The sequence below is a fragment of the Lampetra planeri genome, chromosome 39 (assembly GCF_965212315.1).
Source record: "Lampetra planeri chromosome 39, kcLamPlan1.2.h2, whole genome shotgun sequence".
Classification (NCBI taxonomy): domain Eukaryota; kingdom Metazoa; phylum Chordata; class Hyperoartia; order Petromyzontiformes; family Petromyzontidae; genus Lampetra; species Lampetra planeri.
The window spans coordinates 5,806,462-5,829,572 of record NC_136145.1 but is presented as its reverse complement, the minus strand read 5'-3'; the positions used below and the strand labels follow the sequence as shown (position 1 = coordinate 5,829,572).

At 49.1% G+C, this 23,111-nt stretch overlaps 2 protein-coding genes across 3 annotated transcripts in view; one reads left to right on the top strand and one right to left on the bottom strand.

The window, feature by feature from the left end:
- LOC144731530 (stimulated by retinoic acid gene 6 protein-like) overlaps positions 1–13,093 on the top strand; it is a 37,376-nt gene extending 24,283 nt beyond the window's left edge. For both annotated transcript variants that reach the window (XM_078612656.1, XM_078612655.1), the window contains 8 exons: positions 285–360; positions 1,003–1,078; positions 1,674–1,722; positions 2,830–2,947; positions 4,995–5,114; positions 5,996–6,159; positions 7,018–7,140; positions 7,838–13,093. In XM_078612656.1, coding sequence (XP_078468782.1) covers positions 285–360; positions 1,003–1,078; positions 1,674–1,722; positions 2,830–2,947; positions 4,995–5,114; positions 5,996–6,159; positions 7,018–7,140; positions 7,838–8,409 — 1,298 coding nt within the window. In that variant the 3' untranslated portion in view covers positions 8,410–13,093. The remainder of the gene's footprint in view (positions 1–284; positions 361–1,002; positions 1,079–1,673; positions 1,723–2,829; positions 2,948–4,994; positions 5,115–5,995; positions 6,160–7,017; positions 7,141–7,837) is intronic.
- On the bottom strand, positions 12,967–22,867 carry LOC144731531 (nuclear receptor 2C2-associated protein-like). The gene is made up of 5 exons (XM_078612657.1): positions 22,735–22,867; positions 21,162–21,252; positions 19,398–19,503; positions 17,190–17,257; positions 12,967–14,950 (listed from the first exon to the last, which is right to left on the bottom strand). The coding sequence occupies exons 1-5, from the start codon at positions 22,770–22,772 to the stop codon at positions 14,831–14,833; spliced, it is 423 nt and encodes a 140-aa protein (XP_078468783.1). The 5' UTR covers positions 22,773–22,867; the 3' UTR covers positions 12,967–14,830.
- Between the last annotated feature and the right edge of the window lie 244 nt (positions 22,868–23,111).

Here is a 23,111-nt window from a genome sequence, read left to right as displayed (position 1 = left end):
GGCCGCGATAGATTTTCCACGCGAAAAGCCACTTCGTTGAGCTATCGTTTGTGTTGGCCAGATCGCCTCTGAAAAATAATATCTCAGTGGGCCTTACCTGGTGAAATAAAATATATATTTTTTTATAGTTTATCTGAAGAGAGGGATGACGTGGGAAGAGGCTACGAAGTCAAACGGAACGATAAAACCACTTGTCAATAATACGCCAATTATTGTGTTGCCCAGGGACCATAGCTCATGGCCGAACTCGGAGGGGGAGGTCATGAGGCTTTCTGTCGTTTCAGTTGCGTGGAGCATCTCCACTTACACGGCGGCAGCAACCTCTGTCGCGTACATTTTCCACATTCTGGTGTGCTACAGGTGAGTGAGCGAATCGTGCGTCCGCCTGTGTGCGTGTCCGTCCGTCCGTGCGCTTTTGCGTTACGTCTGCGTATCTGTGTCTCTCTTTGCTTGCGTTTCGTGGATGTCTGTGGGTGTCTTCGTGTGTGCGTCTGCAGGTAGGTTAGCGTGGAGAGCGGTAGTGTAGCGGTTAGCGCGCCGCGGCAACCCAAGTTCGAGTCCTACTCGCGGCCACCAACACCCAGTGACAATTATCTGAACCGGTCTTGGGCCTCCCCTAGGTCGACTCAGCCTCAAATGGGTACCTAGTGCGGTGTCAACATCGCCACTAGGGAGACAAAGGCGGTTGGGCGTGGCGCTGGCCACCCACACCCTTGTGTGCCGTTGCGGCCTTCATAGGTGCTCGCTAACAACACTTGCCCCAACAGGTCCCTTCTGAAAAAGAGCCATATAGCTCAGTGGGCCTTACCTGGTAAAATAAAAAAAAATAGTTCAGTAGCAGTAGTTTACTTTATATGTGTCTGTGATTACTACCCATCGGACTTGATTTCTATTCAATCTGGCATTTGAAACGCATTGCCTGGACGTCTGCGAGTTTGTGTGTGTGTGATCCCGCGGGTTGACCGCGTGAATGGATTGGCGCGTGTGCGTGGACCGCCGTAGGAAACACATCAAACGGCTGTGGAGGGGCGACCGAAGTTTCCTTCCACGGAAGCAACCGAAGGCCGGCCCTATGATGGTGAGTACCGCCAGCGCGCCACGCACTTGCACATGTCGCCGCTGTGGGGAGATGTTAAATACCTCGTTTGGTATACAGGAGGTCGCACTCATTGCACACAAAGTGCTTGCCACATATGAACCACGGCACCTTGCTGACCTCGTCATCTTCACAGCAGCAGTGGCTTTTGGCTGGCCATCGAACAAAGACGGTCGCCGCATCGCGAGCTCACAGATGCGCCTTCTGCGGCCGTCTGGAACGCTCTTCCTTCCGATATTAGGAAGCCACAGGAGCTATGCACTTCCAAATAATTATGATTGACGAACTAATTTCTTTGTCTTTGTACATCTGCATAGTCTAACTTTCTATTCGACTATGCCGGTGATCTTTGTGTATGTGTATGTATGTTGGCCAATGGTCCAAATATAGCACTGCAGAGCTTGGGCAATTGCCCGGTGCCTCTTCTGGTCACCTTCCCGCTGTTTCTGCAGTTTCCCACACCTCTGAATCATTTGATCTCTCTTTGAGAGTGAACGCAAACACTTGCGTGTTAACAGATGTAACACTATTATGATTATTTACGTATTTATTTATATGTGTGCGTGTGTTTGTGTAGGCTGCAGGCGTTAGGTATACAGGCTGGCAGATTGCATACCTGCTGTGGGGTACGTAAGCACCGTGTCCATTTTGACGGAGCTCCGCATGTGACATTTGTGAATGTTGCTCTGACTGCCCTGTGCTGCCCACTCTGTGGCCCCCACATCCTATAACACCTGGGCACAGCGGGTAATTTGGTCGTATGCATGGATGTGTATGCGTGTATATCATGCGTGGATATGTATATGCAGTAGGTAGACCCAGCCTCAAATGAGTACCTGATGCGGTATGTAAACATCACCACTGGGGAGACAAAGGCGGTTGGGCGCGGTGCTTGTCACCACCCCCCTCGTGTATTGTACCGGGCCTCATAAGTGCTCGCTAACAGCCTGACAGCACTTGCCCCAACATCTGTTAATGCTATACGGGGGATTATTGTCTGTTTGTGATCACAGCTGAGCTTAATCATTTAACCCACAACACGTGGTTGTGTAATATATACTCTTATTTTTTTTTTTACGTGGAGAGACAGATAGTCCTATATGATGGAGGGAGACATCGTCCACTTTTCTATTTTGCTCCTTGCTGAGCTGCATTGGCTTCCGGTTGCTGAACGAATACATTTTCAGGTCGCACTCCTGACACACAAAGTGCTTGCCAGAAATGAACCGCAATACCTCGCTGATCTCGTCAAGGAGCACAAACCATCACGTGACACTCCGCTCATCCTCGCAAGCAGCGGCTTTTGGCTGGCCATCGAACAAAGACGGTCGCCGCATCGCGCGCTTTCAGATGCGCTTCTGCGGCCGTCTGGAACGCTCTTCCTTCTGAAATGAGGAAGCCACTGAAGCTATGCACTTTTAAATCATCCAGATTGAAAACTCATTTCTTTATAACTGCATTCGTGTTTATTTTTTTGTCCTTCCCCTGCACCTCCGATTAGCACGGCTGGCTACGTATGGTGCAAAATAACTTCAACATACATACACGCACACATTCTCTACAACACCGCGATTGATTGTAATTATTTAGCGTTACACGACACATTGGGCCCATTCTCCGACCTCCTACCAGCGAGACAATTGCCTCTTCACACGGCCCTAAAAAAGCGCACCTAGGCTGGCACGGGGCGCCGCGGCGACGTCACCGATTCTGCGCTGTGCATGTCGTTGCAGGGTATCTGGTTCTTCACGCGGTGCAGTTCCTGCTGATGCTGTTGATTGCTTACGGCATCGTGCTGCCCATAATGAGCGGCAGAGGCCTGGCGTTGCTGCAGGGATTAGGGATATCCTTGTACGCGACGGCATATGTGTACACGCATACGTACACGCATGCATACAGACATACGTACACGCATGCATGCAGACATACGTACACGCATGCATGCAGACATACGTACACGCATGCATGCAGACATACGTACACGCATGCATGCAGACATACGTACACGCATGCATGCAGACATACGTACACGCATGCATGCAGACATACGTACACGCATGCATGCAGACATACGTACACGCATGCATGCAGACATACGTACACGCATGCATGCAGACATACGTACACGCATGCATGCAGACATACGTACACGCATGCATGCAGACATACGTACACGCATGCATGCAGACATACGTACACGCATGCATGCAGACATACGTACACGCATGCATGCAGACATACGTACACGCATGCATGCAGACATACGTACACGCATGCATGCAGACATACGTACACGCATGCATACAGACATACGTACACGCATGCATACAGACATACGTACACGCATACATACAGACATACGTACACATGCATACAGACATACGTACACGCATGCATGCAGACATACGTACACGTATGCATACAGACATACGTACACGCATGAATACAGACATACGTACACGCATGCATGCATACAAACAGACATATGTACACGCATGCATGCAGACATACGTACACGCGTGCATACAGACATACGTACACGTATGCATACAGACATACGTACACGCATGCATGCAGACATACGTACACGCATACATACAGACATACGTACACACATGCATACAGACATACGTACACGCATGCATACAGACATACGTACACGTATGCATACAGACATACGTACACGCATGCATACAGACATACGTACACGCATACATACAGACATACGTACACACATGCATACAGACATACGTACACGCATGCATGCAGACATACGTACACGTATGCATACAGACATACGTACACGCATGAATACAGACATACGTACACGCATGCATGCATACAAACAGACATACGTACACGCATGCATACAGACATACGTACACGCATGCATACAGACATACGTACACGCATGCATACAGACATACGTACACGTATGCATACAGACATACGTACACGCGTGCATACAGACATACGTACACGTATGCATACAGACATACGTACACGCATGCATACAGACATACGTACAGACGTGCTTGCACACATTCTTACGCACACACATGCGAGTGTCACCACAGCAAGAAGGGCCTGGGTTCGATTCCCGACTCGGGCGCCTTTCTGCGTCGGGTTTGCATCTTCTCTCCCGCTGTTCCGCGTGGGTTTCCTTTTGGTGCATCAGTCTCCTCCCATAGCGAGCAAAAAAAAAACATGCAATGTAACGTGAAATGGGGCAAAAACACCCCAATGCTGAAAAATTACCTGCGTATGACTCGATTGGGATCACACTCGGCAGCATTCTCACCCTCTCCTGCCAAAAGTTGGCACGGCGCTCCTGGAACGGAGTCTGTGGGCTCGGTGAGACTCTCCCGGGTAGACAAACGCAACCTTTTTTTTTCTTCTTGGTTCTTTCGGTAAAGTCACGTAGAAGGGAAATAATAAAATAATAAAAATAAAACATAATAAAATACAATTCTCACGATGTTTCGGCCACAACGCAAGCAGCCGTCCTCAGGTGAAGAACAGGTCTGTCGGAAAAACGAAAGCGTCTCAATGACACTGTCTGAATGACACTGTCTTTCCGACAGACCTGTTCTTCACCTGATGACGGCTGCTTGCGTTGTGGCCGAAACGTCGTGAGAATTGTATTTTATTATGTTTTATTTGTATTATTTTATTATTTCCCTTCTACGTGACTTTACCGAAAGAACCAAGAAGATGAATCCCTGCAGTCACGAAAGCTTTAAATCGAAATTTAAACGCAACATTACCGATGGAAAGACAAAGAAATGTGCACGCAACCCGAAAATCTCGTTTGGAGAGAGCTGTCGAGCACAACTGGCAAAAACCTACTCGCTCGGCGATAAACCTACCTTCCTCTTCCCTCCGTCCGCTCTTTCAGCCTGAGCATTTTCCTCGTCATCGGAGTCATCGTGGTTCAAGTGATCATCTCGGACATGTGCTTCCTGCAGCCCAAGATCAACGCAGAGGACTCCTCTCGCCCCCTGGCCCTCAACAACATGTGCGTCTTCGCTGTCGCTCACTTAACGGACTACCCGGTACCCCTGGCCACAGGAATGTGGAATTGCCACCACTGTGCCCTGGCGGCCCACCAACGGGAGACGAGCGGTTAATGTCGTTCGGCATCCGTGGCGATGAGCGTCGACGCAGCCGCTTTAAAATCGATCCTTTCGCTCCAGATGCACGCGCTGAATCGTCGGTGAAAGGGTTCGCTATGATTAATGCAAAATTGTGAGCAAATGACAGGATATGTTCAGATATGATCACATCACCCATATCTCTGAAGTTAACCGCGGTGGCGAGATGTTAACTACCTCGCCCTTGTATACAGGAGGTCGTGGGTTCGATCACTACCCTGACACCTGAATATTTGAAGTTTCCATGTTCTCCCCGTGGTCGTGTGGATTTTTCTCCGTGTCCTCTGGGTTTTCCTTCCACATTTTGGAATCAGCATCACGTGTTTAAGAGTATTTTGCTGCTATAAATTTCCGAATATTTTTCGGGTCGCTGGTAGAATGGCGTAGGCACGTGACTAGTATCCAGAACCATACACTAGAGGAATACACGATGTGGTGTGCCGGGTCAGAGCGAGAGTGTAGTGATTAGCGCGGGCTTTATGAATCCGGTGACCCGACTTTGATTCCCGATCACGGACAACACCGGTGACGATTATCTAAACCAGTCCTAGGCCTCCGCTAGGCCGACTCGGCCTCAAATGAGTAACTAGTATGAAGTGTATTCATCGGCACTGGGGAAACAAAAACGGTTGGGCATCGTGCTGGCCTTTGTAGGCGCTCGCTAACAGCACTTGCCCCAACAGTCTGTTAAGGCTACACGGGGGGATATTTATCTTTGTGCGCGTGTGTGTGTACGCGTTTGCAGTCGCGCCTTTCTCAACTTCAGCTACTTCTTCTTCTTCTACGACGTCATGCTGGGCATGGGCGCCTGCATCGTGCGCCTGCTCTTCGGCGCCACCATCGGCGCCTGCCTCGTCGCCCGCATCGACCGCACGATCATGCCGCGCGGCTACGAGGTCGTCGACATGGGTGCGTCGTCGCGCGTCGGTTTACACCCCCCCCCCGCCCGACGCCGCGTGCCTGCGCGTTCAAAGAAGAAGGGGACAGGGCACAGGCGGAGGAGGGTCGAGGAGGGAACCCGTGCCGGGACCGACAGCTTGGGACGGACCGGCGGCGAGGCTCCAGGACGATCGACGCGCTCCAAGTCGTTCGGTGGCACCGGTGCATGAGCGCAAATCGACACGCTCGGCATGTCGGCAACGGCGCGTGCCGTTCACGGGGAGTGAACGAACACGCACGTCGACGTGTTGCGCGATATCCCTTCTGCGCGGCGGCCCAATCAGAGAGGCTGGAGAGATCTTGACTTACGTGGATACATATATAGCGCCGCATTCCAAAGGTGCTTTACAAAAATTGCTAAAAGTTGCGGAGTGAATAATGCAGTAGGGAGACTGCACCGTATATATCACGGGGGCCATGACGATAATTAAAATGTCATGAGTTCACTTTCTCGGGTAACTCCGGTTTAATCACAGGCAGCTGAAATCGGGATTTCAAACCAAGGATTGCAAATGTTGTGGATATTCTCTCCAACACACCGGTGTTGCTGTACTCGTAACGAATTGGCACGTTCTGTTTACGTGACAAACCTTATTCATTGGCTGTGTCGGGGGGTGGCGACTTTAACGACACATTTATATTTACGCGATCTAACCCCCCCAAAAAAACCTCCTGTATTATGGATTATATTGGTCGCGAAAGCTTCCTACGTGCTAACCAAACCCATGGCTCTCAGCGGTTCCGGCTCAGCACCGACCCCCCCCTCCACCCGGAGCCACCCCGGCTCCCTCTGAACTGTCCCGTCTGTGTGTCGCCCTGTGCGAGCAGGCTACTCCACGTGGATCGGCATGCTGCACATGGACCTGTACCACTCGCACCCCGTGCTGCTGGCATTCTGCACGTTGCTCTTGGACGGCTGCCACTGCTCAACTGGAACGCTGCCCAAAGGAGGTAAACGCCGTCCGTCCCAGCTCAAGGGGCCTTTCACGAAGTTTGCGGTTGGGTAATCGTGCGCAGATTTCACTCAAGCTATGCATGTTGTGTTGAACTTCGTTCGCACCGTACATAGCCAACCGTGCTAATCGTAGGTGCGGGGGAAGGACAACAATCTAAAACTATTATAAAACTAAAAACTATTTTTATTTTACCAGGTAAGCTATATAGCTCTTTTTCTGGAGCTGTGTGTGTGTGTATTCACCATAGCAAGATGCATTGTATGTTGTTACAATACTGTACCAAGACAAATATCCCCCATATAGCCTTAACAGGCTGTTGGGGCAAGTGCTGTTAGCGAGCACCTATGAAGGCCGGCACAGCACACGAGAGGGAGGGTGGCCAGCACCACGCCTGGCTGCCTTTGTCCCCCCAGTGGTGATGTTTACACACCGCACCGGGTACTCATTTGAAGCCGATTCGACTTAAGCGACGCCCTGGACTGGTTCTTATATTCCAATGTTGGCCGTGACCAGGAATCAAACTCGGGCCGTTGGGTTCGCAGCGCAGCACGGTAACCGCTACACCTCCGCTCCCCCACCACTGTAGACACACGAGTACACACACACACGTACACCAATTACAAGACAAGAACGCACGCGCGCAGGCGCTCCAATCACACGCGTCAACCCACATTCACCCGCACGCGCCCCAGGCACGTTCGACAGCAGCAGCAGCAGCGGCAACGGCAGCGTCAGCGGCACCAGCGCCGCATCCAAGCGGGCCCGCACGTCGCGCGCTCGCATCCGCTGGCTGCTGCTGCGCACGCTGCTCAACAACCCTCACCTCATCGAGCAACGCAAGCGCCGCTCCGACGACTCGGCTCTCCCTCTTCTTCCTCCTCCTCCTCCGAGCGACGACGCTGCCGCCGCCGCCGCGCCGCCGACCCCCGGCAGCCCCCGACGGGAGACGCTGGAGCGGGCGACGGTGGCCAACGTGCGCTCCAAGGAGCTGGCGCGCCGCGCCGAGGAGAGCCGCCGCGAGGAACTGCGCCGCGCCGCCCGCAGACCGACGCCCATCGCGGGCACGGCCGACGACGAGCTGGCCCTGCCGTCGCCGCCGCCACGGCCGCGGCCGCCGGCGGCGCCTCGCGACGCGGAGGCGGCCCGGTCTCCGCCGCGGCAAGCGGGGAGCGTGGCGGCCGCGGCGGCCGCGGCGGAAAAAGGGAAAGATCCCAAATGGGAGTCGACGCTGCTGGATTTGAACGAGTACGAATTTGACGCGTGAGGAAGACGCGCGAAGGGGTGCGGACTCGTGTAACACGTGGGGGGGGTGGGGGGGGCACCGGCCGCCTGGGTGCACCGGCGACGGAACGCGCCTCGCACTACCGCCCACCATGACGACCATTACAACGTCTCTGCGTCTTGCTGGACGTGCCTCGTTATAAGGGACGGGGGGGGGGGGTTCCCACGTTCGGGAGGTGAAACGTTGGCACGACCGACATTTTTGAAAGGGGCAGCGAGTAATCAATCTTGCAAAAAATTAGTCGATTTGTCGTCTTTTTATTGTCCGACGAATCCACCGAATCAACTCGGCGTCCCAGCGCTAGATGGTTTGCGTGATAGTAGGGGAGCGGGGAGACAAGGGGAGGAGGAGGAGGGCTGTGGATGTTAAACTATCGTACGCTGCTGTTCTCTGCCAAGCTGGGGGAGCAAGCCGTAAGCTGTACCCCCCCCCCCCTTTGATCAATAGCCGCCATGGGCCCCCTTGGATTCCCCTTTGGATGCAATTTAATTAGCCATACTTAACAATACGCCTGTTCATATTGGCAAAATTGTATTTTTTTTCATTTTGTCTATGCCAACGGGTTCTGTTTTGCCGTTGCTTGTTGCTCTGTATGGATCACTTTGTTGTTGTTGTTTGACTTCTCTGTTCACGAGGGTTCCGGTTAACGAGTCAATTCAATTACTCGATACTCTGGTAACGAACACAGGTTTAGCCAAAGATATCCCACGACTTGCCGAACACGGTCTAAAGAACACCTATTTCTCGTGGAAAGGTGACTTCTATAAAGAAAAAGAAAGGGCAGCAATAGGCTCTCCTTTGTCTCCTATGATCGCAGATTTGTACATATAAGATGTTGAAGCAAACTCAATAGCTTCAAGCACACTAAAACCCTCTGCTTGGTTTAGATATGTGGATGACATTGGAGATTTGGCCACAGGGCAAAGATATATTTAACGAATTTCTAAATCATCTCAACTAGCAAAACCCATCCATCCAGTTCACCATGGAAGTGGAAGCTGACAGAACTCTACAATTTCTGAATATTCTGCTAGGACGGGGGCGAAATGGTAAAATAGCACACAGCGTTTACCGCACACTGACGCCTATCTGAATGCAGTCACACCACCACCCCACACAGAAATCCGCTATCATTAAGACACTCATACATCGGCTAAGAAAGTGTCAGATGGTGAAAGTCTGAGAAGTGAAATTAAACATGTTAAAGAAGTGCTGCAATTGAACGGGTACAATGATGCACAAATCAACAGGGCATTGAATGCCAAAACCAAATCAAATAACACGAGCTTAGAAACTGACCAAGTAATTAAAACTATTAAAATACGGTGCATTGCGGGAGTAACTGATAAACTAGCTAGATGTCTGGAAAAACAAAACATCCGAATCAGCACGGTACATAAAATACAGAAATTCATATCTGGTACAAAAGATGTATTACCGAAACTATCAACAGATGGTGTACAGGATTAACTGCACGTGTGGTAAATGCTATGTTGGCAAATAGGACGAATGATCAGCACGAGACTAAAAGAACACCAAATAAATATTAAATACTCCCAATACAGCTGTCGGCAGTGGCAGAACACTCGTGACAACAAGGACACTCAATTGATTTTGATAATCATGGGACCTCCCTTGCCAGTATAAAAAATAAGAATAAGTTTGACCCTTTCTGGCATTAAATAGGTGTTAAGATGTTAAAACACCAAACATAAATTGTTTGTAAGGAACCATGTTTGCATGAACCACATATATGCATTAGCCACATATAATGCAGACATGATTCCTTACAAAAGGTTTCTGTTTGGTGTTTTAACATCTTTACACATCATGAGGCCTCCATTGCCAGTACCAAAATATAATAATAGGTATTTTTCCCCTTGTTTCTGGCAACAAAACTGAAACCATTTTACGAGGAATCATGTTTACATTAACCACAATACCTGCGGTCAGAATGCAAACAAAAAACACTGATAATGTATGCATTGTCCTTGAAATTGATTGGCCCACACCTGAGACAGCTTTCCTTAGAGCCGTGTCTCATACGGTGTTCGATCAGATGACGCCAAAAGACGCCTTGCTAATTGGCTGTGTCGGGTGGTGGCGGGTTTAACGACACTTTTATTAATTTACGCGCTCTAATCCAAAAAACCCTTTATTATACTCTCCTTCTGCGCTAATCCACCACGGATCTCCTTTGAAATCTAGCTGGGTAACTGGCTACACAGGACTTTCTCTGTAATAGATAAACATTGATTGATTGGATGCTTCACAAATGGTTGTGTTGCGACTGTGTGTGCACGTGTGTTCTGCGACAGAACACTTCATTGTTCTAGAGAAGTCTGGGCCTGAGGATTTTCATTTAAAATTGCCTCTTGCTCACTCTGGTTGCCTTATTTGTAGGAGTAATGATTTAATTGGAAAGCGGAGGTGACCGGGAAGCTTTGGGGACACACACAAGGGCCAGTTCAACCCCTGAGCCAGCTTCACTGAGATCCTCGGTTCGAATCTGGGTTTCAGCCGCCTGTGGCGACATTCAGGCCTCAAAGCGGAGTGAGTTGACAGTCTCAAACCTGGTCACCAATGACTGCAGAACAAAAAAGCCATCATTAAATGGAGGTTTCTATATTTTGGGTGAAAAAGTGCAGCCCATGTTGTGTAGAAACGAAAATTACTTGAAGGATTTTTCTGAGGTTCTGTGAAAATCCGTTGTAACTAGGGGGGTGGCCTTGCTTTGCGACTCCAGTCCCCGTGACTTGACGCAGAGAATCATAGACTCACATAGAGACCCACAGATTAACCGAGACCCATAAACACACACAGACCCACAGATTCCCACAAAGACCCATAGACTCACACAGACCAACAGATTCACAGAGACACACAGGCCCACAGATTCCCACAAAGACCCATAGACTCACACAGACCAACAGATTCACACAGAGACACAGATTCACACAAAGACCCATAGACTCACACAGACCAACAGATTCACACAGAGACCCACAGATTCACACAAAGACCCAGACTCGCACAGACCCACAGATTCACACAAAGACCCATAGACTCACAGACCAACAGATTCACACAGACCAACAGATTCACACAGAGATACACAGACCCACAGATTCACACAAAGACCCATAGACTCACACAGACCAACAGATTCACGCAGAGACACACAGACCCACAGATTGCTAATTTGGGGTAGTCTGCTCCGAGTGTTGATCATTTTGGATTGTCGAGCTAAGCCACTCTTCACCAGACAGCGAGGGAGCGCCGTCTCTCGTTGGGTGAGTGGCCTATTGAAAAGGCTCCTATGGACGTGGGTCCTATTGAAGGGACGTGGGTTCTATTGAAGAGGCTCCTATGGACGTGGGCCCTATTGACGCGGCTCCCAGTGGCCCCTCTTGATGTGGCTCCTTTTGAACAAGCTCCTGTTGACATGGCTCCTATTGACGTGAATGTAGCACGTGCGTTGCTAAGCGTTATATTAGACTGTAAAGTTGCAGTAATTGGAAAACGTACGCAGGACAGGCTTACGTTGAGTGAACTGCCGCTCAAGGAGATACGCCAAAGAACAAAACTGTCTTCCCGACAGACCTGTTCTTCACCCGAGGACGGCTGCTTGCGTTATGGCCGAAACGTCGTGAGAATTATTTTATGTTTTATTTTTATTATTTCCCTTCTACGTGACTTTACCGAAAGAACCAAGACGATGAATCCCTGCAGTCACGAAAGCTTTAAATCGAAAAACATAAGGTGTTTTTATACGCATGAATATTTTTTCGCATGAAAATACTGAATGTTTTATTGCGACAAACTGATATCACGAGAATTGTGATTTCGTGAAAATGTCGTGGACAGTATTGCGAGAAGAAAATATATCGTGGCAACCCTGCCATAAATGAACGTGGTAGAATTGTCGCTAATTGTTTTTTTTTAAATCCTTTATATTAAGTTTGCTTGCTTGCTTACGACCGTGCAAATCTTTCGGTCGTTTTTTAACCCACTTCCCGTGATCCAATCGAGCTGACATTTTCCACACAGACTCGTTGTGCGTGACAATTAATTTTCGTGAAAAAATGTTTCCAAAATTTAAAATATTTAATTACCAATTGCTTAATGCTGGCAGAAAATCATCTGACCCATAGGTGGCAGCCATCTCAAGCCAGAGGACGAGAGGACTCTAAACGCCACGCATATAAAGGATTTAGAGTGAAAAACTTTGTTTTTACGGGTTAATTTATTTAATCCGTGAAAATGCGTGTCGGTACTCGCGGCCAATCAGGCGTCGTATGCTTGATCATGCATCTCGTTCTCAACATATCAACATTGTCTTCTTGTAATGGCATTATTGTCGTTTTTTTTTTAAATTATAACTACAAAATAACGTTTCTTGTTTTCCAAAACCGATAAATGTATGCACGTGTGTACGTTGAAATTCTTTCGCACCGAACGTTGCCAACGGTGCTAATCGGAGAGAAGAAAATGAACGCGTACAAACCAAGTGACGACAAGTTAATTTCCACAATCATGTACATACTAAATCCGTGTATTTTTTTCAATTACATAATACAATTGTGCGAGAAAAAGTGTCCGGGCAGTTATGTAAAAATGTAAACACAATACCACCGCAAATAATAAAAAAAACCCTTTTTAGAAACAGCTTAATTATATAATTTTTGCTTCATAAGATATCTCTTTAGCACATCAATATTCCTACCACCATCATTACCTCTGCTTTGCAATGGATACAAATGAGTCCTGTGTCGCTGTGATTGTTGTGCTCGACTCACAGATCGCGAATTCGAATCTCGATTGGGGATCAACTCATCCTATAACACCGCGTTGTGAAGTTCACAGCAGTCATCATTGGGATAGATTCCCCCCTGCCATGGCAATGCAGAATTTCCACCACTGGCCTCGCTGTCACTTCGACTGACCGTCGCTAACTTCAGTTTATAAACCATTGGCTTATGACACAGACGGACAATATACAACTCTTACGAACGTGGCTGTTCTCAAGGTTGTTTGTGCTCACGAGCTCGTCGCAATAACCACCGGCGTAGCAGAGGTGTGGATGAGAAGCTACTGAAGAGGGGGGGACCTCATAACTAGTTCTGTGTCGTTTTCCGGGGTCGTTCTCTCACACGAGGTGACGTCAGGCTGAGAGTCAAGAGCTCCCAGTAGAAATACAGGGTGCTTAAAATGTTTTTCAACACTTCTGAGAATTTGCAACAACACCACAAGAAATGTGCCTCTTGAAGTTATTAACATGTTATAATGTTACAGTGTTCCTGTTTTTGTTCGGTAAAGTCACGTAGAAGGGAAATAATAAAATAATAGAAATATAAAGCAATGATTTTTTTTTAGAATTTTTATTGTTTTATATGAAAAAAATTCGAATTTTTATTGTTTTATATTTTTATTATTTTATTATTTCCCTTCTACGTGACTTTACCGAAAGAACCAAGAATATGAATCCCTGCAGTCAGGAAAGCTTTAAATAAAAAATGTTACAGTGTGTTATCCGTTCTTTTTCCATTCAAAACGATAGTCCCATATAAGCGTTAAAACAAACTTGAAGCACCCTGTATCTCCCACAAGTCACACGATGCCAATAGCACAATTGCAATATGACCGGCAGAGAAAAAAACACCTCCAACAGAGCATTTGAAAATTCACGGAGACGGCTGTGGCAGGAATTGAACCCATCGACTGTTTGCTCGTCGCTCGGCAGTGAGCGTGCTCACAATCGAGCAGCATCTTGAGCGGTATTTTCCCGGGATGTCTCACAAGCGAACATGGCAGGTGGCAGTTAACCCTCTCCCGTTGCGAGACGACTGAAAGTCACGGGGTGGCTCGTCCCGTTCACCGCTGAATATCGGAACGCGCAAGCGCCGCCGTTGTTTTTAAAGACATTGTCACTCACCGTGGAGAACCGTAGCAACACGACTGCACTCGACGATAGCCGGCGACAAACTGTGCCACATGCCCTCCCGCATGGCCTTGTGGGAGCTTCAGTACCGATAAAGTACATTTTTTTTCCGGTTACGTTCCAGTGACGTACACGTACACATACGTCACCGGAACGGGAAAGGGTTAAGTGTTGTATATACGATTAGGCAGAATAACGGCTGCGCGCGATGGGACGTGTGTGCAGGATGGGCGTAGGGGCCGTTACAGAGAGGCATTGGCGTGGTCCCTACGAGCCCGGCCATCCTCGGGAAGATCAGACAGCAGACGGCGAGATACCATGGAAGTCGCGCATATACTGCGCAACAGCTGCGGCATCTGGCGGAGCGGAAGGAAGCGTCGGCCGTGGCACCGTCGGCTTCGGCCGTGATATCTTGATCTTGAGCCCGACCAAAAAAAAAAACAAGATGTTTTTGGCAGTGATTCACGCCTTCTCTCCCCGAACGTCCAACCTGTAAATAACGATGCGACCGAACAGATCCGTGGAGCTGCAGAGAATCAGCTTGAGCTTGTGGATGGGTTCACTTGGGGGCACTTGGAACACGTGGATAAGAGACTGTTAAGTCAAAAAGAAACAGTGCAGTTGACCGCACACGAGTTCAGAAACAACTGCATCGTATGCACACAACACAAAGATCCCCCGTATAGTCTTTAACAGACTGTTGGGGCACGTGCTGTTAGCGAGCACCTATGAAGGCCGGCACGGCACACGAAGGGGATGGGTTGCCAGCATCACACACGGCCACCTTTGTCTCCCCAGTGGCGATGTTTACACACCGCACCAGGTACTCAATTGAGGCTGAGTCAACCTAGGGGAGGCCCAGAACCGGTTCAGATAATCGTCACTGGGGTTGGCCGTTAGCGGGAATCGAACTCGGATCACCGTAGTTCGTAGCGCAGCGTGCCCAACTGCTACACTACTGCTCCCCACACAACAACCGCCATTCGCCACTAAGTGGCGGTGACGTCACCACGACGCTTGTGCCAGGCCATGTGCACCTTGAGGCCACGTGAAGTGTCGAACGCCCGCTGGCAGGAGGTCACGGGGCAGACCCAGGTGCCACGGGTCGACTGACTGAGATGACCGAGATGATAGGCTGATGCACCACCTGTGCCCCCTACTGTACCAACTTGCTGTGCTTTAGCCATCCGGCGCTCCGCTCGTTGTTGTGAGCGTCGCTCCTCCGCCCTCCGTTGTTGTTGGAGGGCGACTGCCTCCAACTGCCCAGTAGCGTCCTTCACGAGCCTCCTCCACTGAGGCCGATCTTGACACCGCTGGTACCAGTCATCGGCAAGTCCACTCAGCTCCACATCCTCCTGTACCACATCACTCCATCTCTTCTCTAGCCCGTGCCGCGCCCGTTTAGCCCCCGCGATCCGGCCGAACAAAAGCTGTTTAGGCATGCGGTGGCTGGGCATGCGGGCTACATGACCCAGCCAACGCAGCCTTGCCTGCCGGAGGAGCTCACTGATGGGACTTTGCCCAGATCTTTCAAGGACTTGTGAGCTCCTCACACAATCCAGCCTGGTTAAACCCAGGATGGATCGTAGGCAGGCCAGCCTAAATGTTTCCAACCGGCGAAGATGCTCCACTAGGGGGGTCCACGTTTCGCAAGCGTAGAGAAGGGAGGGAATGACCGTGGCCGAGAAGACCTGAAGCTTCGTGCGGAGCCACAGACCAGGTAGCTTCCACACAGCGTTACGCAACCGATGAAAAGATATTGCCGCTCGACTGATTCGGAGTGAGACCTCTGCTGATAAACTGGAGCCGGTCATAAGCACACTGCCCAGGTATGGGAAACTCTCCACTCTCTCCACAACTGCCCCATCACCAATTGGGAGTTGTGGGGGTGGAGTGTCCGATGGTACAAAATACCCAGGCAGGTACTTAGTTTTGGTGGGGCTGATGGTAAGGCCCCACACACACACAATCACACATACAACTGCCATTCAACACTAAAATGGCTATGATATCACCACAGTGCTTGTGCCAGGGTCATTTGCACCTTTACAGTCAAATTAAATGGTGAAGGGTCACAAGCATGAGGTCACGTGACACGCCCAGGTGTTATGGATGAGACGACGGGCAAATGCCCCACTGTGCCACCTTTCTGTATTGCAGTGGCCCGGTTTTATGCTCATTGCGGGTGTTGCTCCTCCGTCTCCCATTAGAGGGCGACTGCCTCCAACTGCCCGGTAGCGTCCTTCACGAGCTTCATCCAGAGGCCGATCTTGACGCCACTGGTACCAGTTGTCGGCAAGTCCACTCAGTACAAAGTCATCCTGTAGCAGATCAGCCCATTTCATCCCTAGCCCATGCCGCACCCATTTAGCCCCCCTCTATCCGGGCTAAAATAATAGTTATCCATACGAAGGCTGGACACATGGGCTACAAGAAACAACCAATGCATCCTCACCTGCTGTAGGATATCACTGTGTCCAGATGTCTAAAGTATCTCCTCACATAATCCGTCCTGGTTAAATCTAGGTTGGATTGAAGTTATGACCAACACACAAAGTCAAAGACCCCCAATTAGCCTTATTTATGAGAGCTAAGTGCTGTTGGCGAGCGTCCACGGAAACCTGGCGCGGCAAAGTGGATGGTGTGGCCAGCACCGCGCGTGGCTGCCTTTGACTCCCCAGGGCTGATGTTCACAAGGTACAACGATAGCAACGCAGTGTGCAAGCCACTGCATCACCACTCCACACACTCTCACGTGTCCGTCGTAAATTTATGGAGAGTAGAAACGTTGGACGATCTGATACACGGTATGCAAGGATATTTGCGTAGAATTCACGTCTTCCGGGTAAAACTCCATCAGGGTCTTTGATGGGTCGTCTTTAACAAAACCTGCAAGCGATGCAGACAAACGATCGACATCACGGGGTCATCACAGCCAACACCTACTGCTGATGCCAATTTTGCAGCCTTCCTTGTACAATTTAAAACTATACAACTTTTTTTTTATTCTATCAGGTATGGGCCCCACTGAGCTATGCAGCTCAACGAAGTGGCGGCTTATCACGTAGACATTTATAATAGCACTCAAAGCACGTTGATTTTAAATGTGGAGGGACTGGGAGAAAAAACCACATGACCATGGGTAAAGAGACTTGCAAACTCCAAATATATAAACATCAGGGTCGGGATCGAACCCACGACCTCCTGTATACCAGGCGAGGCAGTTAACATCTCCTCGCCACCGTGGGGTCCATCATTATCTGTCATTTACTTTCACTGGGTGTTATGACGGCTATTCCGTCAGCAAATCGGAGATGGTTGACGTTTCTATATATTAAAAAATGTTATGCGTTTGTTTTGTTTCTGCAGTCCAACGTTTATGTAGCATATTCTCATGTTGATGCGAACAGCCTTGGCGACACAGCATACATCTTTCCAGCCAAACTCCTCTTGTGATTTCTAGATTGTCACTTCGTGCAACCTCGGTGGTGTAGTGATAACATTTTCACAAGTGTTTTTTGGGCATTTATATATTTATGAAAACAAAAATGTGTGCACTGCCGTTTTTAACGCCTTTCACCGGAGGTAAAACGCATTGTTTGTATACTTTAGCTCCGGCTGGCCATAAAACCGTGGAAGGGAGGGCGATGATCCAATACAAACTAAACTTTTGCACAACATCGTTTCAATATTGGGGCCATTGGGCACTCGCCCTTTAAGAAATCGGCCAAATTGACCAAAGGGCTGCCCAAAACTTTGGACACACAAAGCAGAGCAAAAATAAAATTGGCAAAGTACGCGTTTTACCCTGACAGCTACCTTGAACAAAACATGTTAAAGCGTTCTGTCCCGACACCTACCCGTCCCCTTCTGTCCTGCCGATTAAACACCGTCGTTCCGCGGACAAACGCAACGTTGGAAAGCATCAGAGTCCACGCGCATGCATGCATGATTTTTTTAGGTTCGCCAATGGCTGGATGAGGGGTATGCTCAGATGCAGAAAATCAACATGAGCTTGTGGATGGGGTTCACTTGGGGGCAATTTGGCCTGTCCGCAGCATCCAGATTAGCACGGCTGGACACGTACTACTGTGCGAAAGAAGTTAAACGTACGTACACGCATCTAACTTGCTGCATCGATGTGCTATGAACGGCCATTGCCCAAAGCGCTACCTATTATATGTTTGTGTGTGCAGTCTGTTCTATAACACCGCGTGTTTTCATAACGCGAATTGGATATAACGCGATTGAGTGAAAGGGACTACATCGCGCGAGGAGGAATGACCGGTCGTACGGCCGCCTCGGCGTAGCATCACACAAGGCAGCGGGATGCTGCTGGATGCTTCTAGACGCTACCCACTGTGGCTCAGTTTTTGTTCGGCCTGTGTACGCATCTCGCGTGTTATCCCGGACTCTGCTTTACCCGATATTATTTATTAGAACGCGATTTTTCCCATGACGCGGTGTTCTTCCGGAACGCAACCACCACCGCGTTACAGGATAATAGAGCGTATAACCCTCTTAGGGCAGTGTCACTGACCAATCTGGTAGTTTTAGTTACCTTGAAGCAGGCATTGTTTTAGTTACCTTGAAGCAGGCATTGTTTAGTTACATTGAAGCAGGCATTGTTTTAGTTACCTTGAAGCTGGCATTGTTTGAGTTACCTTGAAGCAGGCATTGTTTTAGTTACCTTGAAGCAGGTATTGTTTTAGTTACCTTGAAGCAGGCATTGTTTTAGTTACCTTGAAGCAGGCATTGTTTAGTTACCTTGCATCAGGCATTGTGTTAGTTACCTTGAAGCAGACATTGTGTTAGTTACCTTGAAGCAGACATTGTTTTAGTTACCTTGAAGCAGGCATTGTGTTAGTTACCTTGAAGTAGGCATTGTTTTTAGTTACCTTGAAGCAGGCATTGTTTTTAGTTACCTTGAAGCAGGCATTGTGTTAGTTACCTTGAAGCAGGCATTGTGTTAGTTACCTTGAAGCAGGCATTATTTTAGTTACCTTGAAGCAGGCATTGTTTTAGTTACCTTGAAGCAGGCATTGTTTTCCAGAGAAACCACCCTGGAACTGAACGTGGAGCTCGCTCACTCGCACAGGCTGCGGGAAGTCCACGCTCACCCACTGGGGGGCACCCTTGTTCAATACAAAGACAAAGATCCCCCGTATAGCCTTAACCAGACTGTTGGGGCAAGTGCTGTTAACGAGCGCCTATGAAGGTCGGCAAGGCACACGAGGGGGTGGGTGGCCAGCACCACGCCCGGCCGCATTATTCTCCACAGTGGCGATGTTTACTACACACCGCACCAGGTACTCATTTGAGGCCGAGTCAACCTAGGGGAGGCCCAGAACCGGTTCAGATAATCGTCACTGGTGTTGGCCGTGAGCGGGAATCGAACTCGAATTGTCGGGGGTTGTAGCGCAGCGCGCTAACCGCCGCACAGCACGAACACACACACATTCCTCCCTCTTATACACAAACCAGGCACTCGATGTACACAACAATCCTAAGTGTCATCACGGAGAATATAAGTAACACAATAGACAATATGCATCCTTTCGCTTTGCGTTGCTCAACATACAAACATTTTTTTTCTACACATCCCATGTGTTATTCAACTTTTTTTTTAAACAAATGTCAATTAGGGGCAGGCAGGTCAGAAAGTTACAACAACACTTGTACGCGTGGATTATATGATAGAGGCGAGGGCGTGTGACCTCTGTGATATTGTAACCTTAATAACGTTCGTTGTGGTGTCGATTGGCGGGGGGGGGTGAGCTGTCACACCAAGACGATTGAGAACCATTGCTCTAGCTCAGAGGTCGGCAACCAATATAACAATAAGGGCCATTTTTTTTTAATTGGTAAAAAAAACTCAATATTTCAAGAGCCGCAATGCACTGTGGTGAATACGAGATGGTCATTGATAAATAACGAGACAAAGCGGTCGTTTATGAGCCGCATGCGGCTCTGGAGCCCCAGTTTGCTGACCCCTGCCCATGGTAAACGAGACTTCCATTGTGAACTGGACTCCCATGGTGAACTGGACTGCTATGGTGAACTGGACTCCCATGGTAAACGAGACTTCCAATGCGAACTGGACTCCCATGGCGAACTGGACTCCCATTATGAACTGGACTCCCATGGCGAACTGGACTCCCATGGTGAACTGAACTGCCATTGTGAACTGGACTTCCATGGTGAACTGGACTGCCATGGTAAACTAGACTGCCATGGTGAACTGGACTCCCATCGCGAACTGGACTCCCATGGTAAACTGGACATCCATGGTGAACTGGACTCCCATGGTGAACTGGACTCCCATGGTGAACTGGACTGCCATGGTGAACTGGACTGCCATGGTGAACTGGACTCCCATGGTGAACTGGACTGCCATGGTGAACTGGACTGCCATGGTGAACTGGACTCCCATCGCGAACTGGACTCCCATGGTGAACTGGACTGCCATGGTAAACTGGACATCCATGGCGAACTGGACTCCCATGGTAAACTGGACATCCATGGCGAACTAGACATCCATGGTGAACTGGACTCCCATGGCGAACTGGACTCCCATGTTAAACTGGACATCCATGGTGAACTGGACATCCATGGTGAACTGGACTCCCATGGTCAGGGGTGGGCAACCAATATAACAAGAAGAGACTTTTTTTCGAATTTCAAGAGCCCGCACGGCAGTCCTTAAAGGAGCCGCAGGTTGCCGACCGCTGGCTCTCGCTGCTCCAGCGAGTGCAGTGTCGACGCATGATCGTGTGCAGTGATTTGTGAAGACCTGGTCCGAGTTCCAGCACGTTTCTTCGTTGCCGTCGAACAGATGCTTCTTGCCGAACTGTTTCCCGTCTCGATTCAGAACGGAGCTCACCCTGATTAAGGACACAAGAGACAAAGATCATCCCTGTATAGCCTTCAACGCAAGGGTGGCACAGTCGGGTTTTTTTTACAATCGGGTTTAATTGTGTTTTTATATTAAACCCGATCATCTGAGATTGGGAGAAATCCGGTTTAATTGGTTATAATTGCAGAACCGCACTTCGCCAACTTCTCAACGATGGGCTTCGTCCATTCCAAGCGAAGGAACTCACTGGCGCCCACGATTGTGGAGGAGCTCGTGCTCATCAAGACCAACCTGCCCGCCGCATTCTACGACTAGCCCGTGCCCGACGCCCCCCCCCCCCCCCCCCGAGTACGATAGCAGCACCGACGAGGAAGCAGCCTAAGCCTTGGATCAGAGTTTCGTATTCATTAAACCAGGTTTTAATTCCCCGAAATCGGGTTTAATTGTATTAAAGAAAAAACCCGATGCCTGCCGCTGGAAAAATCGGGTTTTTTCCACCCATGTGGCAACAGACTGTTGGGGCAAGTGCAGTTCGCGAGCGCCTACGAGGGGTGGCTTAGGGTTTAGCAGCAACGCCCGGCCGCCTTTGTCTCCCGAGTGTTTATATTTACACACAGCGCCAGGTACTCATTTCAGGCTGAGTCGACCTAGGGGAGGCCCAGCATTGGTTCATGGGATAGACTTTGTATGCCACCCTAATGACCACAAGTCCTAATACACTAATAGAAAATACACAGTGGCCCTCAAAGGAACATTATAAACAGGCGGATTCATAGCAAAAGTGTAACCTTCCTGATTATACATGCCAGTTCACAACTTTATATTTTAATGTTTTCCCCTTTCCTGTTTATGAAGTTCATAGTTCCGTTTGCGAAAGCCTAGTTGTTTTTACCCGTACATAATTGCAGCCTCTTTGTAAATCCACTCCATCCAAAAGTTCAACCACGTGCCAACAACGTTGGCATGTAGGTAAGACAGGGGAACAGAACTGGCTTAGGACATTACTCGCTACTGATGTCAGCCATGGCCTGGAATCGAACTCTGGTGGCATGGGTTCACAGCGCAGTGCGCTAAACCGCACCTCCGATGAGCAGTTGGTTAAGGTACGGTGCGAAAGAAGCTCAACATACGGTACGTAACATAAACCACTGCGAGACCGCCACAACAATGTAGTAAAAATAACGTACCAGACTAACAAAGTTGCCCGGTAGTCATAACGTTAATATTACTGTCAATGTGCAACTCAAGCCGCATGTATCTTAAAGTCAAAATGTCTCCCTGCTTAAACAACCGCCGGGGACTTTGAGCCAGTGGTGGAAATTCCACATTCCGATGGCAGGGGCCAGTCAGACCGTCAACGCACACGCACTACCGGGCGATTTGGTCGTATGTGATTATAACTTAACGACTTTGTTTTACATAAGTGTATAGAGTTGCTCGTTTTAATAAACATGCAGCGATACACTTAATAGAATAAACCCGCACGTGCATTTATTAATTTATGTATTACCGGCACGATGTGCTTTCGCAAACCAGTGAAGACGTCATGCCAGCCACGTGCAGTTGAACCCGGGCGCGCTTCCGCGTTCATTAACATAATTTATGTTAATTACATGTCAATGAGGAGGGAGTCGCCGTGCAAAAGCATTGCAAGCTCGCGACTCCCTTTATGTTAATTATATGATAATTAAATCACAATACGAGCGCGTACGTCACGTACGCGCGCTCGACCAATGAGAAGCCACCCCTGTCCGATCTGTTGTACACATTCTAAAGCCGCGATCCCTGTGCCATCTATGAAATGTGAGACGTACAGTTAATTAAACCTTAATTATCTGGCCCTGTCTTTATTTTATGAACTGTGCGTTTTAACAGGCGTGACGGGCT